This window comes from Anoplopoma fimbria, chromosome 21, assembly GCF_027596085.1.
Source record: "Anoplopoma fimbria isolate UVic2021 breed Golden Eagle Sablefish chromosome 21, Afim_UVic_2022, whole genome shotgun sequence".
Lineage (NCBI taxonomy): Eukaryota > Metazoa > Chordata > Actinopteri > Perciformes > Anoplopomatidae > Anoplopoma > Anoplopoma fimbria.
The window spans coordinates 13,291,520-13,317,478 of NC_072469.1; the positions used below are offsets into that span (position 1 = coordinate 13,291,520).

Below are 25,959 nucleotides of genomic sequence, written 5' to 3' on the forward strand. Positions count from 1 at the left end.
TCCCCCTCAGCAGGTGCCATGTTGCCCGGCTGGACACGTACTCATTTGAGATGCGAAGGCAGTTAGGCATGGCAACACAGCGGGCATCTGCTGGGCGTCAGAGAGATGGAAAGGGGAAGGAGGGATGGAGAGGGGGAGAAAAGAGGTTGTCAAAAGAGACAAAGAGCAGAAAGGAGGTAGGAGAGAGAGAGAGAGAGAGAGAGAGAGAGAGAGAGAGAGAGAGAGAGATAGAGAGAGAGAAGAGTGTTTACAAGCTCCGAGAGTTTTACAAGTGTGTGTGTGCGCGCTTGGGTCTCTTATGTTCTTTTGTGTGCCCGCTTGGTAACGTGTGGGTGTATGTGTGTATGAACGGGAGACAGGGAAGAAGATGGGAGAAGAGACGGAGAGAGAGAGAGAGAAGTGTGATTTCACACCAATAAAGTGCAATCATGAGGCACTGACTCACTCCTGACCTCAGCACCAGTGAAGCAGTGTTGCTGTGTTTACACCTTCCGAGTGAAACAGATGGAGCGGAGAAATGAAGCTAAGCTCCGGAGAAGACCCTTCATTCTGTATTTACTCTGCACTGGCACAGTATAGCAACTAGAGAAGTATTTATGTCGAAGACTGTTGTTTGCTTTTTATAGTACAGGAGTCAAATTAGACAAATCCAACGTGCAAGCCTGCAGATGGAACCCTCACATGTCTCCTCACAGCCTAATCCATGTACGCCAGCTACATGTTGCAGTGCGTGTTGAGACACTTGCATGTACTCAGCGGCACTTGCGTGTCTTTTCACAGAAGGACAGGAGGCATGTCTTCCTCGCTCTGGGAACATCAAGGCTCTGCACCTTATTTGCAACTCTAATCCGAGCTCAAAAAACCCAGGAAGCACAGAGGGCCTCTATTGCAGCCTCCTTCAGTTGCTGCCTGTTTGTGAGTCTTTCTGCCATCAGTTTTTTCTTAAGTAAGTAAAAAGCATGCTCACTTGGGTTGCGATCAGGTGACTGACGTGGTTATTGAATAATATTTCATTACTTTGCCTCGAGAAGCTTTTGGGTTGTTGTTGCATTATGCTTTGGGTCATTGTCCATCTGCACTGTGAAGCTCCATCCAATCATTTTTGCAGCATTTGGCTGAATCTAGTACAGCCCTAAACACCTCAGAATTCATCCTGCTACTTCTATCAGCTGTGACCTCATCAATAAACACCAGTGACTCAGTTCCTTTGGCAGCCATACAAGCCCATGCCATAACACTGCCTCCACCATGTTTGACTGATGATGTGGTGTGTTTCGGATCATGAGCCGTTCCTTTCCTTCTCCAAACTTTTATCTTCCCATCATTCTGGTTCAAGTTCATCTTGCTTTCATCTGTCCATAGAATCTTGTTCCAATACTGGTTAGGCTTTTGCAGATGTTTTCTGGCAAAATGTTATCAGGTCTTACTGTTTTTCAGTTTAACCAGAGGTTTGCACCTTGTCGTAAACCCTCTGTATTTATATTCATGAAGGTGTCTCTTGACTGTAGACTTTGACAATGACACATCTACCTCCTTCAGAGTATTCTTGACTTTGGGTGATGTTATGAAGGGGTTTTCCTTCACCAAGGAAAGGATTCTGGTGTCATCCACTTTAGATGTCTTCCATGGTCTTCCGGGCCTTTTGGTTTTAGTGAGCTTGCCAGTGTATTCCTTCTTTTAAGAATGTACCAAACTGTAGATTTGGCCAATCCTAATGTTTCTGCTCTCTGCCTGATAGGATTTTTATTTTTTTCAGCCAAATAATCACTTGAATTGACAACGTTTGATAGGCATGCTGACAGTTCCACGGTCCAGCAACCAAAATTATGAAACAACTCCAGACCTATTATCTGTAGAATTTGTAATGAAATAGTGAGAGAACAGGCCACACTGGGCCATGAAACAGATGTCAGACAATTGTCCAAATACTTTTGAGCCACTGAAAATGTGTGAATGTGTGAAAATGGCCTTAATTCCTAAACATTTAATGTGATATTTTTGTGTCATCCATTGAATTAAAGCTGAAAGTTTACACTTCAACCACATATTGACTGCTTAATTTTAAACACATTGGAGGCGTGTAAAGAGGGGAAATTAGAATAAAAAATAAAATTGTGTCACCGTCCAAATACTTATACTATACTGTACTTACTTACTGTTTTATATCGTAGAACAAAACTCAAAAAATCCCTTTAGTTTGTTTTAACCACAGACCTTATTTTAAGGCATCTACCCAAAAACCCATACAAGAACCTTATTGACTTTAAGAAGAGGGAACCGGTGCAAAAACGCTGACTCATTAACTAAAAGAAACTAAGCACGATAGCAGGTCACTCAAACAGGACGGAATAGTGCATTTGTTTGGTATTTCCAGCAGCAGGACAGTGCATGTTGGATTGACTCCAAATAAAAAATATATCCATCCATCTGATTGTCTGATATCTTGCTCGTAATAAAGTAAATGTCACCCAGCGCAACATTGTAGCTCACTGGTTTATTTTTAATATATTTTGTACAACAATGGAGCTCTAGGGCTCAGATGAAGCAGATATATGAGGCTTTGAGACAAACACAATACTTGTTACTATGTTCTTTTATTACTTCATCTAAACCAGGCCTCTGAAACTTTTTCAAGTCTCTATAGTTAAAGTTCAAAACTACCACCTGGTTCACTCTAACCAATCAATCAGTTAAGCTAAAACCGGAGCCGCCCACTTGTCAGCATTGTGTTCTTATTTATTAGAATTATCTGCACCTGTGGAAGCACTTCATTATAATAGTTAACAATCAATGTACTAATACTGAAAACTATTTCTAAAAGATGGAAAATTACCTGGAGATGACTATTGTACCTATTTCCTGCTGTGTGTGTGTGTGTGTGTGTGTGTGTGTGTGTGTGTGTGTGTGTGTGTGTGTGTGTGTGTGTGTGTGTGTGTGTGTGTGTGTGTGTGTGTGTGTGTGCGTGCGTGGGGGTGGGTGTGTGGGTGTGGGAGTCAGGGGGGCCAGTTGCTATGGCGATGAAGTGTTGGTACTTCAGCTGTAGAACGGTAACATCCTCCCCGGAGGACGGTGGCTTCGAGGCTTGTAATTGGGCAAAGTCTTCTCTGATGAGTGCAGAAACAGACAACAACACATGACCCAAATAGGGTGGCTATGACCTCATGTTGAGGCCGAATTCTGTTGTTGGTTGTTGTCAGGGAGACAAGCAGTCTGTATGTGTGCAGTGCAGTCTGCCCGGAGCAGCGTGGCTATTAAACATGGAGGATCGCAGTACAGTAAACAGAGAGGGTTACATGCACAGAGGATCAGTGTACAGTAAGCAGAGAAGGTCCGAAGACCCGAGCTGGAAACCATGACGCGTTCCCTTGCATGCTGCATCTACTTGATCTAATTAGTTCCTGTTTTAAACAGTTAGTATAATTACGTTTGTCTTTTTGTAAAAAAATAAATAAAAGAACTATGACTTTTCCGTCACCACTTTTTCTTGAGCTAGATGAAAACAAACATCATGAGGCCAAAGGAGAATTCATTAGGACTTTGGAAAGACACCCACAGTGATCAGAGAATCTGCCTGCACTTTAATCTCAGTTGGGAACCTTCCTAAGTAAGAAAGACTATTTGACCGCAGCCCTCTTCCTGCTTTAAAGGGACATGACAAAGATGAGAGGATTGTGCTCCCTATTGATTACCCTCCAATGGACCCATCAATAATCTCTATGCAAAACCACTTTGATCTCCTGTCTAATAATCAAATAAACATGTTAAACAGCCACTGTAAATGGCAGACTGTCCAAGCTGCTCTACCTGATAGATCCGTATGCATACCATGATTGGATCAGTACACTTTGATGTTGGTGTTAGTGTGGTAGCAAAGGTCTCAATATGCTTTATGAGGATCATATCCCACTAGATGCCTTGTTTGATTCCTGCAATTAAATCCCCCTAAATCCTACACATGTACCTTCACATTTTTGAAGAATTGTGAGCCAAGTGTGTATTATGTAGCTCATAATTATTTAAGACTATAACTTACACTTTATGCTAATGACATTCCTACTAAGGGAACACACATTTGTAAACATGCAGTACCACAGAATGACCAGCAGGAAATGTTGAACTTAATGTCTCTAAAGCAGTGTCGTAAGTAATTAGCATGTCAGCAAGCAGCGCGTCAGCAAGCAGCGCGTCAGCAAGCAGCGCGTTAGCAAGCAGTAAGTTAGCAAACAGCACCTTAATAGCACGTGAGTAATCAGCACGTTAGCATGCAGCACATAAGTTAGCAGCATGTTAGCAAGCAGGATGTCAGCAAACAGCATTTTAGCAAGCAGCATAATAGTATGCAGCAGGTTAGCAAGCAAGACGCCAGCAAACAGAATCAAAGTAGAACATTTTAAATAATCACTGACTGTATTTGTGGGTTTCCTGCTCAAGTTCTTAAGATTTAACTTGACTGGAAAACACAAATGTATTTATTTCCCTTCAAACAAGTCCAGGAAAAAAAGGCAGCAGTCCAGTGGTAAATAATCTTATTTTCAAGGAATGGGCTGACAAAACTGCTGACACATTTCAATATGAAAACCTTCATCACAGCATAAACACAATGATATAATATACTGTATGCCTATTGGCTAAAAACAAAATCGAACCAAAATGATCAGTTGCTTGTTTGGAGACAAATACTTTGCGGTACCTTGTTTAAGGCAGAGAACCCCACTGAAACTGAGTGCAGGAGAAGTACACCTTTTCCTCTTATGAGACTGACTATAGACCACTGTATAAAAGCTGCTTTATCAAATTGCCACATTCTCATACACTTTACATGTACAACAGGATTTCTCACACAAAATGTCAGGTGGGAACGGTCTCGGTGTAACGTGTTGTGACGACAGATGCCCATTGTTTGTTCTTTAATTATGTCCTACCAAGGCTGAGCGTCAAGTATCCGTAGAACATTATCTTAAAAGCAGTCCCATCCTGGGATAAGAACCATCTTCACCATGCTTACTCTGACGTGAATGTGGCTTTTTATCCCCTCGCCATGTTACGCATGAGATGCTTTCCATCATACACTGTATAGCTGAACAAACAGGATAAGCCTACTCCTGATTGGTGCTCACACAGCCTCCTGAATAAATGTGTGGTGCACTAATGTGTGGAAACCCACACCAGGGCTCTGCCTTCCACAAACTCTAGTTCACTCAGTGCTGGACAACATCAGAGGACTGGGCTCAAGATCATTGTCAGTGATTAGTAGTCAAGTGGTTAAAGTGCATGCCATGAAACCGCAACTTCCAGAGTTCGATTCCGTCCTTGTTGCATGTCGTACCCTTCTCTCTGTCCCAATCGTTTCCTCTCTGCCCCTAGACTGTCACATCTAATGAAGGTTAAAAATGCACTCACAAATAATGCAACAAAAAAAAATGTTTTGGTGATGTGAAGGAGTGGGGTTCAAAGAAATGGGGCCTTTGAGTTTTTCTGAAGCAGTGTTGGTAGATCTCAACCTGGCTGCGGTTTAAGGCCTAATCAATAGAGGATTTTTCCGATTTGCGCAGTTAAAACATCTAAACAGCTGCTGGAGCTCTTCCTCCATGACCACTATAGTTCATTACCCACACGCCATTAGACACCATGTCATCCCCATCTGCAAGCATGCTTGGTTAGCCTGACAAAAACCCGGAACAACCGATGGATGATTATTCTAAAGGTATGAGTCACTGGGAAAACATTTGGAAAAGCATGTCAGCTGGAGGTTATGTTCCCGTGTAACGCTGAAGTGCTCCTCACATAAATGTTGCATAGATAAACAGCCAGCGCTTCCCGCCACACGCCAAACCCCATGCAAATCTGCTGTGAAGAAACATTTAAGATATGACAACAGCGGAGCGAGACGTTTGAATACGTTCACCTTTGCAGAGTTAACCACGCTCATCAGGATGGAAAATAAGCAATGCACGATTAAGGTCAATCTGCCAACTCCAACGTCAATTACCCAACTTGACTGCACTTGTGTGGTGGTGCTTTTTTTTGCAAAAAGGTGATTTTGCACAAAAATCCACCACCAGAGCACCTTGTTTGAAGCTCAGCTGCTTCCCTGACTCTTGGGTGTTACAAACGCAGCATTGTGACATCACTTTCTGTTCCAACACAGCATTGTGAACTGCACCACCAAAGAGCATATGGTATAGGTGGTGGAAGGCAGAGACACTCTTTTTCCAGCATCCAGAAAACGGGCACCTCAAGAGATCAATCTCATCCGCTCCTGAGGGGAGCATTTGACATTCAGTTTCCTTACACGCTACATTTAAATCGAGAATAAATGTCTCTATCAGCCCGACTGTCCAAGCCTAAACTGGCAAAAAAAACGCTAATGATACTCATTCACTCCATTTCTCCTCACACCACAGCAATCACTATCCTCATCCTCTTCATCAGCCCTGAGGTGAATTTCCACAGGGGAACGCGTCGTTGTGGCTGCGGAGGCACGTTTGAAGTCCGGTCACACGTTCAGAGTGAAAAAAAATTAATATAAACTTGAATGATTCGCATCAAAGATAACACCGCCGCATGGGTGGTGAGGACGAATGAAGCTTGTGTTTTCTCAAATAAATAGGCAGCTTCAAATTGCATGGCCCTGGGCTCTATGAAAGATTTAGTAGCTTGGATTTATTGTTTGTTTTTGTAGATATAACTTAGATTAATTGAGAGGATATTGTGGGTTTTTTTCTTTCAAGGTAAACAAAACAAAGTGTGTATGAGTTTGAAGTCTGAAAAAGGTTTATTGAGGTTTCCAACAGTTTCCGTATGATAATAGACCCAAGCTTTTTCTGACAAGATCAGTCTAGACTGCAGCAGCATGAGACACCTAACATTAAAACATGAGAGGATATATATATATTTTCATATATTTTTTTTAAAGTTTTGTCATGGATGTGCAACCTTTGTACATGACCCACTAATGAACAACTGCAAGAAACACCCCTGAATGACAGATGTCTGTCACAGCTGCAGGGTTCAGATTCCATAAATAACAGACTCCGAGCGGTTCAGATCTACACAAGCTGTTCATGTTTTGATCAGAAAATGAATGTGGGGGAAAGTGAAGCCCTCTAGAGTCAAGTCTTATCACGCTGATAATATAAACATGATTGTCCCATTAGTTTTAATGGTGTGTTTTTTTTAAAAGTACAAAAATATTTGATTTTACCAGATTCTTTTTTTTTTTTTACACATTTTCCAACATGACTGCACCATGACTATTAGCCATGCATCAGCAGACGTCATTATTGAGGCTAATTCTGGAAAACAAAATTTCAAACCTACATCATTAGAATGCCCTTTACAAACAGCGTTTGAGTCAAAGAATAATGTATTAAAAGTGGGCCTCAATAAAAGGAAATAAGCTACATGGTTATACATAAATGACCTCACAGAAGGGAAGAAAACAAGGATCTTACTCTGACTGTCAAATTTCCTGATTATGGTGTCCAGGAAGGTGTTCTGCGGAGCCACGTGGCCCCTCCGGACCGGCATCTTCTCCGCCGCTGCGGCCCCTGAGACTTTGAGAGACTTTGGAGGACTTTGTATTGGTTCTCGCGCCGACGCTGCGTGTTATCCGCTCCCTGCGATCCCGAGCGCGATGCTCACTGCGCACCCGGCACAAAGACCCGACGCGGACGGGTTCCGCGGCGGTAATCCGGGGGGGGGGCAAAGTTTGCCCAAGTAGTTCAGGGAGACGGTGTATTCTTCTCGTGTGTCTGCAGGAGAGAGAGAGAGAGAGAGAGAGAGAGAGAGAGAGAGAGAGAGTGTGTGTGGAGAGGCGCGCTGTATACGCACGGCGGATCTGGGCCGTTTCCAGTTTCCAGGCTTAAGGAGAGCAGCGAGGATGTCCGTTTTTCTGTCACCCCCACCCCCCCCCCCCCCAAGAGCGGGTGAGGGCCGCCTGTCAGGTGATGTTTCCTCCCGCAGTCTCACACAGGGGAGCGCCTCTCACCCTGCACTACAGCCCGCTCCTGTGAGGCGGACCGGCCGAGCTTCCAGACGAGCGCAGTTGGAGCCATAGTTGGGGGAGCGCGTTTTTTTTTTTTTGGGGGGGGGGGGATTTATTTATTTCTGCTCCCACCTTCTTTCTCTCTCTATCTCTGCCTCTAAGTATCTGCGTTTAACCGGGGAGAGACGGAGCACAGTGCTGATTAGCGGAGGCGCAGATCGTCCTGGATCTGTGTTTTTGGGAGGTGTTCTCAGTATCTTCCTCCTCCTCCTCCTCCTCCTCCTCCTCCTCCTCCTCGGATGACTTCAGCTCCACCGGCGTCTGTAGCTGCGCCTCTTTAACCCTTTGCTCATCGGGATCCGTTCACACTTCTCGTGAGGGGTGATGAAGAAGTAGACGCGCCCTCAGCCACCCAAAATACTCCTCATCCCCGGAAACAACACCTCTTACCCCTGAGACTGTCGTCCATGACGACGAAACTGGCCCCGCAAATGATTAATGAATGTTATTATATATGATTTTTTTAAATTTATTTTTATTGGGAGAACTGACATAAAAATGACACCAAAGGCTACGCCCAACGGAGGGTTTATGCATAAATACAGCTGGTATCAGATGAAAAGATGAACGTGCCTTGAACGCCTCACACTGCAGGTTTATAACACCTTGTTAACAACAGGTGTTCGGCTTTAGGTTGCATTAGTGGCTGTACCTGGACCGTGGTCGTGCATCCTGCTACGGCCCTGCTGACACCGACTGCTACCACCATTATTATTACTAGTCACATTACTATTACTATTACCTGTACCATTAAGCATTTTAGCTTTACTTCCACCCTGAAGCCCTTTTTGCTTTCTCGCTTCGCAGGCTTCTATAAATCGTGGCTGTACCTGGACCGTAGTCGTGCCTCCTGCTGTGAGCCGACTGACACCCACTGCTACTTCGATTATTATTATTAATCACATTACTATCCCTATTTCATAATTATAATTCTACTATAATAATTGCTGCTGTTATTATAAGTAGTCTTATTATATGAATCATTTATGTCATATACATTGAATGTGTTGTATCTCTGTTATGCTGTTCATTCTGTACACATGACATCTATTGCATTCTGTCCATCCTGGGAGAAGGATCCCTCCTCTGTCGTTCTCCCAGAGGTTTCTTCCTTTTTTCTCCCTGTTAAAGAGGTTTTTTAGGGGAGTTTTTCCTGTGCCGATGTGAGGGAAGGACAGAGGATGTCGCATGTGCACAGATTGTAAAGCCCTCTGAGGCAAATTTGTAATTTGTGATTCTGGGCTATACAAAATAAACTGAATTGAATTGAAATTAGAGACCGTCTTCCTATGTGGGAGGGGCTTATTTGAGAGTGACACACACACACACGCCGAATGCACACAGGTCAAACAACTTGAGTTTAGGTAAGCTGAGACTTATTAAACCTAAAGTTTGACGTCTTATACATAGTTAAGTTTCGTTACTGAGACCAGAAGCAAACAAAGACCCTCCCAATTTTCCCGTCTGACAGAAAAATATATATTTTAAATAACTATTTGATATTTCCCCTCTCTGAACTAACGCGTCTCTTTATATATTTAGTATATATATATGAGGAGTCCGGCTGCTCCTGAACCCGCTGGATTTCCCGTCACTGTGTGGAGGACCTGCCGCTGCTGCGCTGCCGCTTCGTCCGTGTTTCAGGGTTGTGATGGGGATTCACCACTCAGCGCTGCTCAGCAATACGTCACAACGCCGGGGTTCCCCACTTCCGTCAAGCTGTGGGATGATGCTTTCACGATCTCCTCGGATTTTGTGGTTTAGGGCTGAAGCGCACACGGGCTGCCTTTCACCTCTATTACGACTGCGTTGTATACGCTTTCTTTACGCATGAATGCGGTCAGCTGAGAGTGGAAGAATGACAATTAAAACAGTCTACAAAATGAATGGCTTAGATGACTGAGAATATTGACTTTTTCGGTTTATATAATATATAATAATAATAAGGTCATATTGTTTTCATTTTTTATTTCATAAAACTAATTATCCACTCATTGCGAAGCCTTTTAAAGTTGTGTTTAATTGTTTGGACATTTTTGAGTGTCTCCATTGTGACAGGTTAAATTTAGGGAGCAGAGACCGTGACATTCCTATCACTATATATTCATCAAAACGATGTGGTTAAAATACTTACTCCAATGCCCCTCGTAAGCTTCTCTCTACTTGAAACTACTACTACTACTACTACTACTACTACTTCTTGTCCAAAAATGTATAACTTGCATCTATCTTTACTTTATTTATTTTTTACATGTAATTAATAAAAAAAACATACTGGCAGAAACAAGGAAGACAGTGTTGGATTTATTTTTCATTTTTCTTCATCAAATAAAGCAACCAATCTTCTAGATTATAACTGAATCAAAAAGTTTCTTTGATGTATGAAAAGATACACGCTAAAGGCAGAGTTTTTCTTTTTACGACCGCAGTTGAACACAGCAGAGTTTTACCTTTAAATCCATAAGAACTTGGGTGTTTTTTGCAGATGCTTATATCCATCTGAAGGGTATAATAAGCCTGGACTGAGTTACATGTCTTTGTTTTCAGTTCTGTCAGATATATATTTTGAGTATGTATTTTAATGTGTCATATGTGTGTGTGTATGTTGGATGTGAGTGGACCATCTGAGTCCATAATAAAGAAGAAGATACAGGCCCAAAGCAACACTCGCTGTTTGCATTCATCAAAATGACCTAAACATGACTGCATACATTTTCCCAGCGATCAGTTTTTTAATGATGAATAAACATGATAAATTGCAGCCGGACGAGGCCTGAGGAGCCATCTATCAAAATGTGACATTTTGGTATAAATTAACAAAAACAATGCATCAATCCCTACTCTTATTTCATCCAGCAGTATTTACTACAACAGCTGAGAGAGGGAGGAGGGGTGCTGGTCAGGCTTCCTCTCTCAACTCCCTTATTTAGTCAGGAACAGAGAGGGGAGGATGGAGGAGACGGCGAGGGGAAGGAGGAAAAGAAAGAGGCAGACAGTTCCTCGTCAGCCTAGTAAACTACTTTTGTATTTACATACACACATACAGACACACACACACACACACACACACACACACACACACACACACACAGAGAGAGATACACACACACACACTCAAAGAGAGAGATAGTTTGCTGTAGTTGCTTAGTGAATAAATGTCTGAATAAAAGAAGTGAAAAAGCTCCAAGCTTCACTCTGACACATCCAATAAAAGCTTCATCTTCTTTTAGTGAATAAACAGCTTGGCAGCAAAGTTAACTCCGAAATATCACTGTATTTAAGGAGCAGAGCGTTTCCAGGGAAACACCTGTATACATTTTTGCAACTGTGTTTATTCTGAGCAAAATAATTGATTGATTGACTTAACTCTGGTTTGTATATGTTTCTGCTCAGAGCTTAAAGCTTAAATTTGCAAGTTGGCTCTAAAGGAGGGAGTTTAATCACAAACAATAAAACTGGATGATTAAAATGTATGTAACCCACTTAACCAAATTAATAGAGTGTTATTCCTGATCTTTACTGTTGGAAGGTATGTTGTAATATGACCTTTCAAAAACAAAAAATCCCTTAGTACAACAGTTATTTTTGTTTTACTTCTATCATCCAGATGTTAACGCAAGAGCAAAAGTGTACGTATATGTTTATGTGTATATTACAAGAAAAGCTACTTATTCCTCTGAGCTGGAAAAAGTGATAAACAAACAGTTGTTGCATTCTAGAACACATTGCTTGGCGAACTACGTGTGTGTGAAGAAATCTGTAACCATTTTTTTTCTTTACTTAAAATGTTCTTGATAATGCCTTTTTTTAACCTAAAAAAATATAGTGTCTGACAGGAGAGAAGGTTGTGGGAAAGTGAGGGGAATGCTGCCACATTCTGCTGTTTACTGGATTTGCTATTGAAATATATTCATGATGGAAAAAAGATTCATAAAAAGACAGAAAGCCGACCATGTTGTCCAAGTGTAGAAAATGTTTATTGACCAGTTCATTGGAACTGCAACATGTTAATAATATCTAACCAGTTTTTATGATGAACTCCAACTTAAAGAAGACTGCTGGCAGATATACATTCTCTTAAAACATACATAGGAAACATATTGAATGCATAATAAGTCTGAATCATAGGTCCTTTAATATTACTATAAATACACAGTAGAAAAAGGCTGTACAGGTAGAAGAATAGAGGATCCCGTTTTAGAACAGGAACTCTACGATCGGCAGAAGGGTCCAGTCATATGATGACTAAGGACGACAGAACAACCAGGACTTCATTTGTCCTCTCATCCATCCATCCGTTTGCCTTTCAGTGTGGTGCTCTCACTGGACTTGGCCTGGCATTTATACCTGCTATTGCTCACCCACACTCACACTCACACACACACACACACACACACACACACACACACACACACACACACACTCACACACACTCAACGCACTCGCTCAGCGTCTGGACAGGTCACCTCCTGTGAAGAAGAGAAATAGTTGACAAATGTAATCCATGTCATCATGTGGCTGTGAGTGTGTTTCATACAGAGAGAATCAGATGAGTAACCCTCTAGTGGCAGTCAATATGTGCACGTGTGTTGTGTGTGTGTGTGTGTGTGTGTGTGTGTGTGTGTGTGTGTGTGTGTGTGTGTGTGTGTGTGTGTGTGTGTGTGTGTGTGTGTGTGTGAGCGGCCCGCGCAAAGATTGATCGTCGGGACGACCAAATCCGTCAGAAGGGAGGGGGAATGGGAGCAGGGGGGATGTTCTGAGTCGTATGTGGCTACATCCAATTAACTAACGCAATCAGCCATGTTGATGAATGGATTAGCACATAATTGCTTCAGAGTTGGGATCCTTGATTGTATTATTCATTGAGACCTATGTTTCGCCGAGATTAGCGAAGCGTGTGTGCGTGTCAGCCATGGCGTTAATGGAAAGTGACTGAGAAATTGTATTGAAAGAGGAGAAGAAGGACAAGCTCTCTGAGCTGCCTTCTATGGGTCAGACTCTCAAACACTGGCTGCACTCAAACAGTGATGTTACTGAAGGTGTTTTTCATTTTTTCATGGGTGGAGTTGCAAGGGGGTATTTGGACAGATTGTGGATTACACACACTGACCAAAGACCAAAAGGAACTCAGTGCCTTTGAACATCTGCTGTGACATCACTGATTGGGGTGTGGCCAAGGCGCCAACCTCCGGTTCTGCTACTGAAGCCAATGTGGAAGGCGTCTTTAAAACTTGCATTCTCTCTACTGACCATCAGGGGGCGACTCCTCTGGTTGTATAGAAGTCTATGAGAAAATGACTCTACTAATCTCTTGATTTATTCCCTCAGTAAACATTGTAAACATGAGTTTCTGGTCTCAATCTCTAGTTTCAAGTCTTCTTCAATACAGCATGATGTTCATTTAGTAAATGATGGTCCAATTAGAGTCACATAGACCATGAAGCAGGGTATGCTTTAGGGCGGGGCATCTATGATTGAAAGGTTGCTACCCTACCAGAGCCCTATACAGCATCTTTACATCACTCCTCCGCATTCCAAATATGGTAATTTCCATTCATTGGTTGCGGAAAAACAACAACATGGAGACTGCCGTATGCAGAACTCTGGCTTAATGTGCAATAGGAGCTGTTTAAATGTTTAAAAGAAACCTTCAAGCACAAAGTTGACATGCGGGCTTATTCACACATTCCACATGTAACACATCGTCACCTTCCTAAAATAATGGCCCAAGTCATTTTTTCAGTTTTTTCAGAAAACACAAAAAAAATCGGTGACATCGGCCATTATACTACAGGGGTAGAATCGCATGATCTGTTCAACTGAGGATGTAGGCAATTTTACCAGAGGTGGCCAGCATCATGAGGAGATGATTTAGGCAACAAAATCATTTTTGTCAAAAAATTACTTAGGCCATTATTTTAGAAAGGTGACGACATTCAAGTTTGGGAAAACCCAGAACTTAACATGAATTTCATTTTCAGCTATTTTATCTTGAGAGGCAGCAGAAGAGACATACAATTATATTCCACATACTTTTTACTTATAAATCATCGAGAATATGATCTCTTGGTGTAGTTATCATAATCCAATAAAAGACAGTATACGTGATAAAAAGGCTCTATGATAGAAAAAGAAGCAGTCCAAATGTAGTTTAGTTTTAGTCGAACAGGTAAAACAGGTAAATTGTTGATGAGGGCCGTTAATGCACACTAATAACATGTGTAAGGCGGTTCCTCAGGTTTAAATAAGCCACCATGCCACTCATGAGTTCAGTTATGTTATCCACACATCGGCGAGTGCTGATAATGCTGTTGAATGTTTAGTCATGTTGCAGATATTTTAATGAGAATTACAAAAATCACGTTTTTCTCATATAATGTTAGTTAAGCATATGACTTAAGCCATGTTTAAAACGTGTCATCAGTAGAATGCAATTACCATGTGAGAAAATACATTCTGCAATAGACTTCCACATATGTGCATTCTTCAAATCAAATGATCTGCTGGGAGCCTGGAGGGTGTAAACAAGTGTCGCGTTTTACATGTATTCAAACTGTGGGTTCTCACGCTGATGTGGGAGATGAAAATGCAAATCCCCCCACCCCCCACCACCACCACCACCACCACCACACACACACACACCTTGGCAGCTGGTGCATTCGCAGCTGTGGATGACGGGCAGGACGACCGGCTCGCTCTCCCCGCTCTCACACTGCAGGCTGAGGAAACGCACCGGGTTACTGGGGTCCAAACGGTAACTGCAGCACTCGCACACTGACTGCAGGTAGGGCTCCTGTGGAGAAGGAGGAGGAGGGGTGAAAGGAGAGCCGGAGGGATAAGGTGGAAGGACATTGGGAGATTTGAAAATGATGAGGGGAAGGTGGAATAAGAGGAGAAGGTGTAACGAGAAAATATGAGCAGTAAAAATATTAGAGGGTCGGAAGTCAAGGAAGAGAGGTGAAAAAAAAGGATGCGTTAAAGGAGATGAAATAGTGTTGGAGGAATTGATATAGGAGGAGAAATATATTTTTCATGTTGATGATTCAAATCAAGATGTGTAACGTACAAGGGGCCGCTCACACTGATAAAGCCACAGAGAATTCTAATCAAACTAGGCAGCTCCAGAGAGCCTTTTTAGCTCCTTTAAGCTAATTGGTTTCATAAACTGGGCTCTCATAAATCTCTTCACAGCCAGATGTCTTAAGCCAATGAGCTCCGATGAGCCCACCGTACACCGCCCATCACCAAACGGCAGACAGACGTAGTGAGGGACTAGCTTCTAAACATGGTCGATTAGCAGCTAAAGTTCCAGATGTTTTTGTAAGGAGTTGGTTTAGAGGATGGTGGCCAGGAACACGACTCCATAAGTTGCTCTTTTTTTTACATTCACCATAGAAACTTGTTGTTCTTCGTGTGGTTGTGACATAGCCAAAGCAGTGCTTGTTGATTTATTTATTTTTTGCCCTGTAAATACAGCCTTGGTATGTTACATAATATTCTTATGACAAAAGTGAAGCGAAAGGTTGCTCCTGTACACATCCTGCAGACATAAAGCCACATTACAGTGGGTTTATCAGCGTTCTCACTAAAAACAGCTGGAAATAACGCTGCTGAGAGCAGTGAGAGTGAACCACACCATTAAAGCTGCAGGCTGTGAAATTCAAACAACCAGCTCAAAGGTAGTTTAAACATTTCATACAGCTGTGCAGAGTCAGGCGATAATTATCTGTGGTATAATTTTGCCTTACTCAAATTGCCCATTTTTAAATATAAAGCTATTGATTAGCAAAGCTTAAAGCTCTTTGTCTTCACTGCAAACTTAGTTATTTTGGTGATGTAACATGATAAACTTTTTAATTAATCAGACAGCTAACACACAATACAAGCACAACATTGGGAACTAGGTGATAATTTGGCTTTTTTTCATCTCTTGAAATAAAAACCCAGACTTTTTTCTTTTTGCACAATAGAAGGAAGCTTCTTGGAAGTTGTTCTCATGTGTCCAATTAGTGCAGGCGAAAACCCAAAGAGAGGACAGATTGGTGAAAAGTACAATGGGTAGTGATGGTAGTGGAGAATGATAGATAATAGGAGGAGAAGGAGGAGGTGAGAGGGGTGAGTGAGCAAAAACACCTCTGACCTCTCTGTAAAGTAGTTATTAGTGTTTCACAAACTTTGGAAGTGTTGGCATGCATGTATGTGTATGCGACGTCAGCTGGTGGTTAGGAAGAGCATGTGAATCCTGTGAATGCCAAAGGGGAAACGTCTCTGTGCCGCCTAGTCACTGGTTACCATCCCAATGGTTGCCACAGTAACAGGAGGTAATGACACATTTGGCTGAGCTGATGTTTATTTTTGCTAATCTGAAGAACAAAGTCACCATGGCGATGAGGTGATGAGCTCGCTGTCTCACATGGAAGACAAAAGACAACAACAAAAAAAGGGAGAATCGTGACCCCGAAAGAAGAACATCTGTGTTTAAATAGCTAAATGTGGAACCTATATGTGGACCGTGTAATAATCAGTTAATCTTTTGGCTGCACACTGCTAGTGTCTTGATGTATATTTATGAAGAAGTGAGATTACAGCAGGTGTGAACAGCTGTGTGAGGCCGCATGCTCGACTTAATTTTGTTTTGTAAAAATACTCTTAACACACATCGCGAAACAGATGGACAATTTGGCTGCCCAGTGACGGCATATTGTGAAAAATGTTTAATGGTTAGTGAAGATTTGGAGAGAGAAAATTGCAGCCTTTTTATCCCTAAAAAAACTTCATACTGTTCTACACGATTAACCAGAATTAACTGTGACGCCCTGATGGGCAATTTGCAAACGATTATAACTAACAGCCTTTTTATTTTTTCTCATCCAGTTCTGGTCCCTTTTAGTTCACTCTGCTGCCCGGATCGATCTTTATAGTGCAACCAGCTGACACTCATGTTGAAGTCAATGCTCGGCTGTGTTCACGTTCACAGAAGTATTATCTTCTCTCGTATGTGTACAGATTGTAAAGCCCTCTGAGGCAAATTTGTGATTTGGGGCTACATAAAATAAATTGAATTGAATTGAACTGTGTGTGTGCTACCTCCAGGATGACATCGGTCCTGGACAGACAGCGTCCGATGCAGGAGCTGACCTCCACGTTGTCGAGCCGACAGTCTCCCTTGGTGATGTTCCTGACCTGCACGTGCCGGCGACACTCTGGCACGGGCTCGCCTGACAGAATCGCGGAGGGGGGAAGAAAAGGGGCAATGTGAGATTGGACAGTGCAAAGGGGGTAAACAGAGGACAAGTAAAAGGAGATTATACAAAAAAAGATATCATTTTTGTGTGATTTTTTTGCATAGGAGGAAAAAGACAATAGAAGAGAGAGAACAAGAGGGTTCCTTCCAGAGAGCACAGTGACATTGCCATGCTCCCTCCCAGCATGTGACATTTACCCCACTGGGAGAGAGATTAAAGCCCCAGTGTAGGTTAAGTAATGTTATCTCTCACTAATTGGGCACTGCAGCACTTGGTTTTTTAGCCTCCTTTAAAATTAGCTATAGGACATGCAAATCAAATGAAGTGGTTTGGAGGTCACGAGTTGGAATGGAATTATTTGTTCGAGATTTGCATGTTTTACAACTAGTAGTGTTTCAACTGTTCCATTTTTCTTAAGATTACCCATCAAGTGATACAATGGGTTTAAGATGACATTCAAACAACAATGTCTAAATTGACTTGTAGCCTTTGTGATGTGTTTTCCGGCATACGGTTTGTTGCACCAACCTGGAAACTGCTTTCTACAGACTGGACAGCAGCTGCCTGGCTCCTCCACCTTGACCTCCCCCTAAAAGAGAGATTACATGACGCAACATTAACATTCTTTTGATGAGTCTCGATGAAAACAGACGGATGCATAATACAAGGAGTGTTGGATTAAAAAAAACCTCAAAAATAATCCCCGGCTCCTGTCAACACTCACAGTTAATTTATTGGACACAACTCGCGTCACATATGAGCACACACACTGTACATTTTATAAAAGGACAACAGCCGAGCCTAGAGACAAAATGCTACATTCTCCAAAAGAGGGAAATACAAAACACACCTCTGGTAATTGCCAGAATTTTAAAAATAAAAATCCTGAAAAAAAATGACGGTACTCCCAGTTGAACTTGGACAATAATACACAATACAAGTAGAAAAATGATTTGTTTGGTTGACTAATGTCAACCAAACAAAGTTGGTTGACACACAACAACATGTTAATCATGTCAGTAATCTTTTTTTTTTCTCAAAGACAAGATATAGCGCTACATTACCAAGAAGGTAATCAATCCAATAGTTGTTGAGATATTTCAGTCGGGATGCAAGTGGCTGAGCGAACAACATTGCCGTCCCAAGATGCAATGTGTCTAGCATGGCTAAAAATATAGCATATAGACTGTGTTAATACAGACTAACATCAGCCCCAGTTCTCACCTCCTAGAGCACTGCTGCATTACATTCTAGACAGTTTAGAACTGATTTAGACCTGGGACATCATGGGTCTTAGAGAACCATGGTTGAGATCCAGCATAGAGACGGGAAAAAGATAGGAAATAAAATTTAAAAAAGACGCAAGACATACAGACCAAAAATAGCAAGACAATGCAGTAAGGATATAAAGGACATAGACAGAGGGAGTGAAGCTACTGAGGAAGAGAGATCCAGAACAAATCCAGAGACAAGCACGATGTCCCGTGGTGTCCCTGTCTGAAAATAGCTGCTGTTAGCATACAGTGTCTCACACAAACAAACACAAACACAAACACAACACACACACACACACACACACACACACACACACACACACACACACACACACACAGTCTGACAGCAGGCTTCAGCAGCCACACTAACACCAGACTCAGCTCACCCCTGAAACTTCACCCAACTAGAAAATGTCTCTAACTCACACACACCATTTCACCCTGAGGACTTCTCCTTCCTCTCTGCACTGCCGCCAGCTTCCCCTCAGGGACAGGGGGAAACAACTCCCAGGAAGAGGGCCACTTTAAGTCCTATGAGTTAAGAGACTGTATGTGTGCATGCGTCTGGAGGTGGAAACGGTGTGGATTCCTTGCCATTTCAAAGGAAGGGGCTCTTGGCATTTAAAGTAAAGGGTAGTCAAATCTGTGACGTCTTCAGGCCTTGAGACAGAAATAAGAGCTCTGTTAATGTGTTTGGCTTAGAAAAAAGAAATAAGAGGAGTCAGCGTTTGAGAGGAAAACAGCCTGATGGCTTTTATCACCCAAGATGATAACAGGACCTTTAATCTATTACCTTGAAAAGGGCCTCCCCGGCAGAGCGTCGGAGGCACGTAGGGAGATTTCATTTGTGCTCAACTGTAAGCTGAGTCATAAATAACAGAGTGCACTGTCAGTAACCAATTATCAGCCTGTCAGGAGAGGGAACAATGTGCATTAAATGACCTTCATATCAGCCCATAGTTGAGGAGTGCTTTCACAGAGGCATAACTTCACTTCATGCGGCCATGGGGAGAAGAGAGAGTTACACAACTCTCCAGGGACTCGGTGCACCGCCTTCAGGACCAGTGTACCACACAGGTGGAACACTCAGTCCACTGTTTACTTTGCGGAGCTCTCTGTGCAATCAACCTCTCCCTTTAAAGTTCTGGATGTCAGAAGGATTTATTTTTACCCCCGGCCTGTATACAGCCCCAGTGAGTTAAAGATATACATTCAGCTTGCTGTGTCAAGGATGAGACAGTGGACCTTTCTGCTGGGACTTTTCTCAACTTCATCACTAACAGAGAGAAGATATTTCACAGATTAAGCTGTGGACCCAATAGTTGGTTGATTTCTGTTTAGAGGGCTATTTCACCAAAATGATCTCAAAATAACTTTTTTTGAGACAACAGAAAAAAGAAAGAAGAACAAAGTAACAAAAATAAATTCCTCTTTGTAATCGCCGAGAGAGGAGTTTTTAGACCAAACGAACACAGATTTCACTCAATTCTGCATCTGATAGAAATAGAGGGTAAAGATATGAACTGGCAGAGAGGGGGAAAGAACCACATGAGAACAATCCCCAATTCCCTTCAGAAAATATGTTAAAATTGCAGTGTGGTATCCCGCTAAGGCCGCCATCATGTTGTTTTAAGAAAAACAAATACATAAGAATGGAGAATTCTCCCCATGTCTCTTGGCTGTCAGTCAATATTTTAAGGGTCAGCTCAGCCAAATAACACCACCTATGTGGCGATGCAGTTAGTTTGGGGTTTTATTTCACATATTTTGAAATAGAGGTAAAGAGTCTGACATGCAAGAGGGGGAAGGCACTTTTTTAAAAGGCACTTTTCATTAGAACAAATGTTAAAAATTCACTCGGAGGCAGTAATCATGTTAATGAGATAGAAATCGATGATAATTGGAATCATTTTCTTTTTCAACATCCTTTTACAACCAGTCTTTGCTCCATGTTTGTTTGCGGCAACTCTCTAGCGATTGGTTGTTTAGTCGGCTACTTTGGACCAGACTGAAATATCTCAACAACTTTTGTATTATATCGTATTGTCGTATAAATATTCATGTTCCACATCAGCATGAACTGTATTAACTTGTCCATGAGTACCAAAATCAGGTCAAAAGATTTTTGACTGTGGGTCTGAAGCCTCACAGAGCTGTGTGGCTGTAGACTCTTTTTTTCTTGATAAAGGTTTCATTTGCCTTATTTACCAATGAAATATGGCATAGAGTTGCAGCTGAGGAGAGAAGAAGCACTGCCAAAGGATGTTTGGGAGAAAGTAGTTTATCCCACTGAGAGCAGCCTCAGTGAGATGCCACAAACGATGTTTAGTGTAACATTGTCAGACCCTTTCGTCTCTATTTATATCCGAAGCGGGACTGGATGGAAGCTGTATGTATGTGTTAGCAAAAGTTCCACCTGTCTCAAAATATATTCATATTTCATGTTGAATTAACTTTTTTCTTCATCTGCCTCTTGTTTCTACAGAGCACATTTATAATTGACTACTCAGCTCAGCGTCTTCGGCGAGATGACTGGCTGTTAAGCACTCACACAGTACACGTATGATCGAGCATTAGGTGATAAATAAAGGCAATCTTTTCTTTTGGGGTGATAATCCCTCATGCATGCCAATCCTATCACCCAAACCAGATGCACAATGCTGTTACACAATAAAGTGACTTGATTAGTATTTAAAATACACAGCAGACACTATACTTAAATATCAGGCATTGTGTCATCCATTTAGCAGAACTGGTTTTTAGTTTGTCCAGTTTGGAATGACATCCAATTATGTCTAATGAGGAGACCAGGTTTGAGTGTTTCATGGGAGGTACAGTCGGAGGGCATGGTAAAGGAGAAAGTGCAGGCTACTGGGAGGATGGGAGGGTCAGGTATTGATCTAGTTCAGCCTGTGACTTGCAGAGAACATCCCACACATTCTTGAGGGAGCGGGGCATTTATTGAGATGTTTGTGACCAACAGAGCGGTGTGAACTGTACCCCCTCGGGGTAGGAGTGGACTGGGAGACTGATCGCACCTATAAATGTGATGAACCTGCATCTCTCTCATAACTGTACTTGGATGCAGTGAAAAAAAAAAAAAAAAGATAAAATAAAATAAAATAAAATGAATTATAATTAAATTAAATTAAAATGCCAAGATGCAACAGCAGATCAAAACTCTCTGTTGAGAGCTGCACTGTTCAGATGGCTGTGAGAGGGAACACAGAGACAGTTATTATAGTTCATATGCATATCCTCACTAGAAATGTTATTTAAGGGGAACCCCCTTAATGTCTGGTGTAAGGGTCTGATACCACCAATGACATTACATTACATTACATTACATTACAGTCATTTAGCAGACGCTTTTATCCAAAGCGACTTACAATCAGTAGTATATTACATATCATTCACCCATTCACACACTGATGACAGGCTACCATGCAAGGTGCCACCATCAGACTCTAACTAACATTCATGCAACATCCAGTCCACACCGATGGCAAGCCTTCGGGAGCAACTTGGGGTTAAGTGTCTTGCCCAAGGACACATCGACTGCCGAAGCCGGGTATTGAACCACCGACCCTCTGATTGGAGAACTACCTTCTAAAAGCATCAGCATGGCTCTGTGTTCATTTAAACAGCCATGATATCTAAATGTGCTTAGATATTAAACCTCCTTAGTTTACTTAATTGACATATCACACATCACAGAATAGACTTGCTTTAGTAGAGTTGGAGTAGAACATTCTCTTTGAATGATGGACTAATCAACGAAGCAGGGTGGTGGTCTTGTTATGGTACTGCATTTATGTATAATACATGTGATGTGTTTCTAGGCCTCTCTTGTAAAAGATCTCTCTCAGAGAGACTAGCTGATTAAATAAAGCTAATAAATAAAACTAAATATCTAGCTTAAAGTTGTACAAAATGCTGATTCAAGTATGAAATAATTTTTCAGCTGGTGGAGATTTTGTTATATCCTTCCTACTGAGGTAGCTATTCCTTTAATATCTCTGGGTATATTTGGCCACTGAGAACAATGATGCAAGAAAGACATCTTTAACGCAAAATTCACAGGATTTCTTCCTTAATTCCAATAAAGTAACTTGATTTTTCTAGTATTTAGGATAAGCCACTTCTAAGTTCAAATACACAATCAGACAGATGTCAGTTTGGTGTGTCTCACCTCATTACAGTGGAGCAGCGGACATCTTAACTGGCACAGTTTTTTCCCGTTGACACAGCGACATGACAGACAGCCCTCTTCCCACTCTGATCCTGCCTGGCTCAACACACAAAAACACACACAATATATATTCACTCATTAGACTTTAGAAATGCAGGTTTGATAAAGTGCAGCTGGTCACAGCTGGGTATCTTCAGTGAAACAACTAAAGCTCTGGCTGCACCCTTGTGCATAATTTAGATTATGGAGGCCTGTTATGATGCTGTAATTATGGCAACGCATAATACAGACTACATTATATATTTTCTGTATGTGTTAGCTATAGAAATCATGAACAACTCTGTATTCTCCCGTACAAAGGCATCAGCTAGGTAGTGCCTTTGTTGCTCACACTGGGCCATTTGCCCTGATAGTCATGAGGTAGTTGATTAGAAAGTCCTAGTGGGTCTTTATATGGACATCAGTCATTCCCAGCTGACAGACAGAGAGAGAGAAACAGCGTGGACAGGCAGAAAGACAGGGACAGGAAGAATGGCAAATGATGAAGGGAGAAAAAGAAAGAGAGAGACAGAGGGAGAAGGGGAATAAAGAAGAAGAAGGATGGAGAAAGTGAGAGATTAAACATAAATCCAGTAATGAAAGCAGAAGAGGGACTGGTTAAAGATAAAGCTGAGGTATGGGAGAGAAAAGAAAGAAGCAATGAGAGTGTTGGGGGGGGGGGGGGGGGGGGTGACCTCTTGTCAGTTTATGATTAATTCTTATAATCCTATAATATCCCCTCTTTCATAAATAATTCCTGCCCAGTTGAGGTCCCAACACCAGCTTTCTACAGCACTTCCTGCATAATTGATGAGGCTGAGGACTGGAGAGGCACTATGGTGTAATGTGGCCCGCGGGGCATGTCAATCATCTTGTAATAGGCCCTTCTTTACGAGTAAATAACACAATGGGAGTGAATTGGAGGGATGGTTAAGGCCATTCTAATGGTAAGGTTCAAATGCACTGCACAATGAGGCAGGAACAATGGCTACAAGCTGCAGAGTCAGCTGGGCAGCAGATGTCTGTTGACTTTGGGTGTAAGCCAGTGTGTGTGTGTGTGTGTGTGTGTGTGTACCTCCCGCTGGATGCCCTGGTCATGGCAGGGGCAGAGGGCGGGGATGACACAAATGCCCCCGGTGTCGCGGTAAAGCCCCTCCTGACACACGCAGCCCTCGACAGAGCGGCTGCAATTGACGGGCGAGGAGGAGTAAATGTCCCGGCAGCTTCGCTCGCACAGCGGGACCTCCTCCGACACGCTCCTCCTCCATTGCTCCCCGTCAGGACACGCTGCAGGAGGAAAGCAGGAGATCAGGTAACGAGTGAGATGAGGGGAAAATGTATCAGGGAGGAGGGAAGGTAAGACAGTCAGACCGTAGGATGGAGAGGGGAATTTGAGAAAGAGGAGAGACTCATAATGACAAATTGGTGGGGGCATGACACATTATTTGTTTCCCCCAGTGTTTATCTCTCTTACTGTGGAATACAAATTATGTTAAACTTAAAAAAAAAAAAGTAAACCAATTAACAATTTGCCCTCCCCCAAATGTAAATTGTCCAATTACAGCCTAGCAAGCATAACTACACACAGTAGGCCTGTCAAGCTTTGGGTTTCTCTACATTCCCAAGTAGATGTGGCTGTAGTAAGAGTGCATAACTCTGCAAGGTGACAGTATGCTTGTTAGTCCTGATCATTTAGTCTTTGTTCTTGCAACAATAAAGTGAAAAATAAAGTTTATAAATACAAACCGGTAAGCCAAGCAGTCAAATAGGGTTATGCTCTTACTTGTGTCCTAATCATACTTAAGCAGGTGGAATTGTCCCATTGTCCTGTCACAGATTATTCCTTTCAAATGGTGTCAAGAAGCCTTTTTTGGCATTTAATGTGACAGGGACAGAGGGTATGTGTATTGATTTTAGACGTCAACACTCCGAACCTGTCAACACTACAATTAAACGGTCAGGATGTAGAAATCGTTGAGCTGCACAAGTACTTGAGGCATTATAATCGATAATAAGCTGAGCTTTGATTGTAACAAAAAAGAAAAAGCCAGCAGCAACCTTTTTAGTCTGAGGGAGCTGGCTAAGTTTGATGTTGACAGGTCCCTGATGACAAGTTTTATTTAATTGCCTTGTGTGTGTTTTTGATTTTATGTTAATTCTATATTCACTGCTGCAGAAAAACCAATTGTCCCTCTTGGGAAAAATAAAATTCTACTTGATATGACAACCACTCAGTAGGATACTTTTAAAATTTACTGACACAATATTCACCTGTGAGCTGCTTAGTCACAGTTTATTCCCCACAATAATCAATAAAACATCCCTATCTCTGCTCTTCTCACTCACCACAGTCGGGGGCCGTGCAGCTCTTGGTGCGGTGGTTTCGGCCCTCACACGGGACCCCTCCGTAGAGGCTGGGCTGCTGGATGATTCTGGTGGAGCTCTGTTGTCCCGTGCCACAGCTTGCAGAGCAGGGACTCCACTGGGACCAGCTGGACCACTCGCAGTCCACTGGAGGGGATGTGAGAAGAACATAATCACACATAGCTCAGTGTTAGTTTTCACATGCATTTACCATCAGCAGTAAGCAGCACATGGAAAAAGAAATATCATCTGAGCCCAATTCCTCTGCTCGCCCAAACAAAACTACAATGACACATTGCTTTTTATTAAAACCATTTCTTAACGGCACCAGCGACTAGAAATAATGCTGAAATAAGCAATGGAACAAAACCCACAAAGTCAACATAAGATTACATACAATTTTTCATTAATGTGTAAAATTCCTTGCTATATATGTGAATTGGATTCAGAGGTCCCTTTGAGAAAATCGAGCATTATGGGGGAAAAAGATCTCATACAAAAAACACGATGTATCATTCCTTTTATAAAGAAACAGAACTTGTTGTTTAAAGGATCTCACCCTCATATTTGTTATCCAAACTGACAACAACAAAGCGGGTTTCCAAAAACAACTTAATTTAACAGAACAAACTTAATTTACGCACAATCAGCGGTTTAATACGAGAGTATGTCTTACTTTCGATTAAGCTTACGTGCACTCTAGAAAGGGAGAAGCGCATGTTAGGAAATGGTTCATGTCAGCAAGTTTCCCAATTGGAAAGTTAAGCACATACTGTGTAATTTTTAACAGTAACAATA

The 25,959-nt window shown here is 42.0% G+C and overlaps 2 protein-coding genes across 2 annotated transcripts in view; both read right to left on the reverse strand.

The window, feature by feature from the left end:
- kcnh2b (potassium voltage-gated channel, subfamily H (eag-related), member 2b) overlaps positions 1-7,530 on the reverse strand; it is a 226,006-nt gene extending 218,476 nt beyond the window's left edge. The window contains 1 exon segment of the mRNA XM_054622505.1: positions 7,455-7,530. Coding sequence (XP_054478480.1) covers positions 7,455-7,530 — 76 coding nt within the window.
- Positions 7,531-12,445: 4,915 nt separating this feature from the next.
- The window catches only part of sspo (SCO-spondin), a 73,316-nt gene continuing 59,802 nt past the window's right edge, over positions 12,446-25,959 (reverse strand). The window contains 7 exon segments of the mRNA XM_054623129.1: positions 12,446-12,516; positions 14,690-14,840; positions 17,135-17,265; positions 17,821-17,881; positions 22,759-22,854; positions 23,873-24,084; positions 25,144-25,308. Coding sequence (XP_054479104.1) covers positions 12,494-12,516; positions 14,690-14,840; positions 17,135-17,265; positions 17,821-17,881; positions 22,759-22,854; positions 23,873-24,084; positions 25,144-25,308 — 839 coding nt within the window. The 3' untranslated portion in view covers positions 12,446-12,493.